At 34.1% G+C, this 5,130-nt stretch overlaps 1 protein-coding gene across 1 annotated transcript; it reads right to left on the bottom strand.

The window, feature by feature from the left end:
- Positions 1-1,362: 1,362 nt before the first annotated feature.
- On the bottom strand, positions 1,363-4,106 carry lrata (lecithin retinol acyltransferase a). The gene is made up of 2 exons (XM_079461990.1): positions 3,570-4,106; positions 1,363-3,328 (listed from the first exon to the last, which is right to left on the bottom strand). Exons 1-2 carry the CDS (start codon positions 4,086-4,088, stop codon positions 3,176-3,178), a joined length of 672 nt encoding a protein of 223 aa, XP_079318116.1. The 5' UTR covers positions 4,089-4,106; the 3' UTR covers positions 1,363-3,175.
- Positions 4,107-5,130: the final 1,024 nt, after the last annotated feature.

The raw sequence follows: 5,130 nt of genomic DNA on the forward strand, positions 1-5,130 counted from the left end.
ATGCTTCTGAGTGTTGTAGGTCGTAGTGTTCTCAGCTGTTTAGGGTAAGAATATAGCAGCAAAACATAAGGAGAATTTAAAGGAATGTAAGAGAAACATTGTTGTTTGTAAATTTTTGCTTCAGTCCTTCTTGCAATCAAATAAATTGAAACATAAAGTGTTTTATATTCAATATTATTTCATAGTCATTTTAAATTAGTAAATGTAAAAAATTTTATTTCTGTTCACAGTGTGATAATTTTTCAGCTTTTTAAACGCACTGCCAGTGCATGTAGAAAATGAAATGATAAAGAAGTGTCCTCATTAGTTTAGTTTTTATTCTCTTTATTCCCTTCAAAGTTAGTTTTATGCAGCCCCCTCAGCTTATCAGATGATCTCTATCTTTGTCCTGCTCATCAGTGCATGAGTTTTAGTATGGGCAAATGACAGATGTCCTCCAGAGTAATTCATATATTAAATATTCTGTTTGTTAGAATGTGTCACATAATTCCAGGAAATAACATGTCACATTACTGCAATTTTTCAAAACCTTTTTTGTCTGTTTTTGTTTGAATTTTGCCTGATATTTTGCCTGGTTCAAAGATCAGGTCACTGAAGTTCAGTTTGACTTGAACATAAGTGTTATGTACTCAATATCAAGTATTAAAGAATTCAGTAGAGGTAAGGTGTATGTACCAAAGTACATAGCGGCATCAATGTAGTAATGTGCATTTATGTGTCTCCATGAGCAAATACCATCTTCACACATTATTTATCTGCAGTGATAGACAGACCATCATGTCTATAGTTTCAAAAATTTCCAAAAAATACAAATGCCTGTATTATATAACTATATTTTGTGATGCTGCCACATGCCTTATCTCCATTAAATGTTTCACAATCCATCATTACATCAATCTTTGTCACATGTTTTCAAAGACCTCACTTTGTCCTGTTTATTTATTCAGTAAGTTGTAGTAAGGTTAATGCACTGAATATGTTGTTGCTGTTTCTAGATCAAGAGTGGAGGACAAACTCCACCCGGGGTGTCTTCAAGATGCCCACCAGATGGTTGAAAGATTGATGACAGTTGGAAGGGTGTGAGGGCTGTCATAGTGCCTAGATACAAAAGTACAAAGACTCCAATCATAACTGACAGGGTCAGAGAGTAAAACAGAACATAGCAATATATGTAGCAAGGTTATGCTTTATCATTTTATATCTTTCCACTAGATGGTGTTGTTGTTTCAAAATTAATGTATTACTAAATCACTTCTGAGTCTTAGTGCAACTCTGAATGTGGATTTTAGTAATGTATTGCACTCTGTACTTAGCTATTAATCTTTAACAAACTTCAAAAAATAATTCACTGTGATTTTGTTTCCCTAAGGGAAGTGCATTGACAATTTATTTCTTACTTTTTTATAGTCTTAAGAACAGTTTTCACAACAAAAAAGCTTTTCTGGAACAGAAAGGAAATTGGATTTTAAAGGTTTTGAACTATGCTGACCTATTATATCCTCTCTACCACCATTAAAGGGTGTTGTATGTATACATGAACTGCAGTTTTATCTGTTATTTGTTGATGTTGCTCTTGTGAAAATTGCCGGATAAATTCTACCAATCTATCTATTAGTTCAGGCACTACTATTTGTTTAGCAGCCTTATAAGGAGGTTTACAAACACATTTTTTATTCCAGAAAAATTTTCAGGTCTGTTGTGAACTGAGGAAACCCAGGTCACTGACATACCCTAATTCACAATCTGTACTTGTAGGAGGAAATTGTGAAATCCTGTTTGGCATTTAAAAACACACAAGTAGACGAGTACACTTGACTGAAGGGGGCGGTTTCTCGGACATGTCTTATAATATATCAGTATGATTGTTTTGTCTCAAGATGCCCACATAATGTTTTTTTTGTAAAGTATGTTTTTAAAAACGATTTAAATATCCTAATTTAACCAAGTCCTTTCTTAAACTAATCCCTGTCCGGGAAACCGCCCCACGGAGTATACATTTTCTAAAGATTCTTGAGCTGCATGATTAATCGTTAAAAGATCGCGATTCAAACAACCACACGATCTTATAAATGAAAATAAACGATTCTCGTGTCTAATAACTTACTGTGCTGGTGCAGCTGTGGAAGTAGAGAAAGCATTAGGCTATCATCACTGCAGATTACAGAACCAAAAGCAAATTCCACAGGTTCAAACACAGGTCATATATTCAGACTATTTTAAAAAAATAGGAAAAAATCGTTTTATGTACATTTCATATATTAGATTTAGCAAAATTCGAATCAGTTGTTTACAGCTGAAAGCTAAAATGATTATAGTATTTAGTAATTTCTATAAAAAATCATAAAAATCTTGATTTTCCTCAAAATGATTCTAATTAAAGACAGAAGAATGCTAAATTACTGTACTAAATAATATTTACTGTACATACTCTCAGAAATGCTGTTCGATATTTTACATCATAATATTGTGAAATTCATAAAATTGTAAACACTCATGAATTTCATGTAGGCTATTCTGTAATTGACCGTATGCTTCACAATACTGGCTTGATAGATTTTCGGTATATGATTTAAATTGAAAAACATACAGCATGGCTGTAAATACACTAGAGTTAATAAAGAAACTATATAGAGAAATACTCTCCATAAACATTTACATTAAATTATAATTTTCAAGTATAGACCGTTTCATCAGACGCGCGCACACCTGACCCCCAGTTTACTTCCGGTTTGTGTTGGGGTAGTGTCTAATAATGTAATATGTATATTTAATTTAATTTCTGTTCATATTAATTTGTATTATTTTACTTTCTACTACTTGTATAATAAACGATTGGTAGAATTTGTTTGTATGTTCATTTTTTTAAATAAACAATTTGTGGAATGGGTCCTGCAGTTCGGACACATTTAAACAAACCGTTTGCACATCTAGCTGTTGAGCTTGGTATCGCAGTCTAACTTAAAAATATTGGAGAGACAAGTTAGCCAAGTAAGTTGGGGTCACAAAAGTGTGCATGTGCAGTAACCTTTGTTTATGTTGTTAAAATTAAACCGTCTATAGTCGTAAAATGCAAACCATAATCAAACATTGATCAGAATTGATAGTGGATTAAATAAACATCTATTCATGTATTATTGTGTAAATGTCCCAAGGCCAGGCTGTCTTCTATGTTCTCTCAGCCTGCCATCCACAGAATGAAAGGAATAAGGATTGTGGGTATTGTAGTTGAAGGTGCCAGTCCAAAACAGATGGAGTACATCATTCCCAACAGAACAGTTAAGGCCAAACTTCTCTGGTCTCGGATGATGGATTTTAGACAGCTGCAGAACTGTAACAAAAAAAGTATTTGGATTATTATATTAAAAGCACAATTCTTACACCATTTTTCAAAACATTTTATATGAATATTATTAATATAATTAAAATGTAACACAACTTTTTTATTATATGTTTGTGTGTATTTTCTATTTTTTATTTTATTTTTTTCACTATTACAAACTACAACTATATATAATATTATTGTTTGGTTTAAGTAAGTGTTGCATTTTCCTCCAATAAGGAAAACTTACCCTCTCTGTCTGCCGGCTCACAGGTGTCCCATACCTGCAGTACGTCACAAAATGTTCGCAGTTATTCCATAATAAACTGTACTGGATCGAACCGATCAGTTTCTCGGCTCTCCTCGCCACGTCCTCGTTCGCCAGAGCCTGGCACTTTATTTGCATATCCATATCATTCACCAGAATCTGATCTCCGTATGCGAAATCTTCAACAGAATCAACACGTACACTCGCGTTTTTGCAAATGCATCCTAAAATGAGTCTTTTGTTGGTGACGACTGGTTTAATGAGCTGTTTGTTATTGGTTAATATAGGCATGATGTCGGGCATGAGGTGCGCCACTCTGTTCTCGCCTAGATAGATGCCGTAATGAGTGAAGAGAGTGCGCTGAACCTCCAGCAGATCTCCTCTCCTACACACAGAGCATCTCACCGGACTCTTCTCCTCCTGCTGCCATAGACTTTGAAACAGTTTAAAATTTGAGAAAAGCAAGAATTTCTCAAAAAGAAATGTTAGTGAGTCTAGCATTTTAGTGTTTTTCTGAAAGAAAGTGAGGTCTTCAAATCGATGGAGAATTTATATGTATGTGTTTTGGGAGTGAGGAGGTCCCCAAGAATTTGATTGGCTGAAAGTTTCCCACACTAAAACACTCGCCTGCTTTAACTCTTATAACATAATCGTGACTTGTTTTATCAAATAAGGAATTGTTGGTATGCACTGTGATTTCTTTGATGAAAACATTTAGGAAAGGAACAGCTTTTACATTAGAACTCTTGCATCTCTACATCAACCACAGATCTATACATTGTAATGTTTTGTGAAAAAGGTTTCCAGTTTTGTATCATAAATATTTTTAGAAGTTATAATTCAAGTTTATACCCCAACATAGCTGGAATGTGTGTTTTTTGTGGTGTGTTCCTTGAAACGTCTCTCACAGGATGGTCTTCCTTTAACAAATATAACTGTAAAATAAAGTATACTTTTCCACTTTCTTTTTCTTTTCTTTGCTCTTGTCGTTTCTATTGTGTAAAATATTTGGAACTGTGATTACCAGGCAGCATGAGGTCATAAGGGTAGATGTGAAACTGTGGTCACAACAGGGCCACACTCAGAGTGACGGCCGCTGAACTTACGCTGGCCTTGCTATAACCTCCCCTTATGATTTCACTGTGATGATATTTTTTGGCTTGCACGATAAGAGCCCTCTTGAGAAATAAATACACTAAACTTAACCATGACTACTGAACTTGTGTGACCTTAACGTGCATTTATTCACTGTTCTATCTACAGTACATGTAAACCGGTTTATTAGATTTTGATGCGAATTATGCTAACACTAAAGATTTACTTTCTTAAAATTAAAAATAATTTAGGGGCCTAACATAAGTAAAATAAAGAAAAGACAAACCCCAGCAACTGCTTTGCAGACCTACAACATCCATAAAGGTATAGAGCATTAGTTGGGTCATTAGAAATGACATCATAACTAGTCACATGACCTCCAATGCTGTTTGTTTGATATGAGACAAAATAAAACAGTATTTGTACACATAAGATTATTATTAATAGG

Source organism: Barbatula barbatula, assembly GCF_947034865.1.
Source record: "Barbatula barbatula genome assembly, chromosome: 8".
NCBI classification, from domain to species: Eukaryota; Metazoa; Chordata; class Actinopteri; order Cypriniformes; family Nemacheilidae; genus Barbatula; species Barbatula barbatula.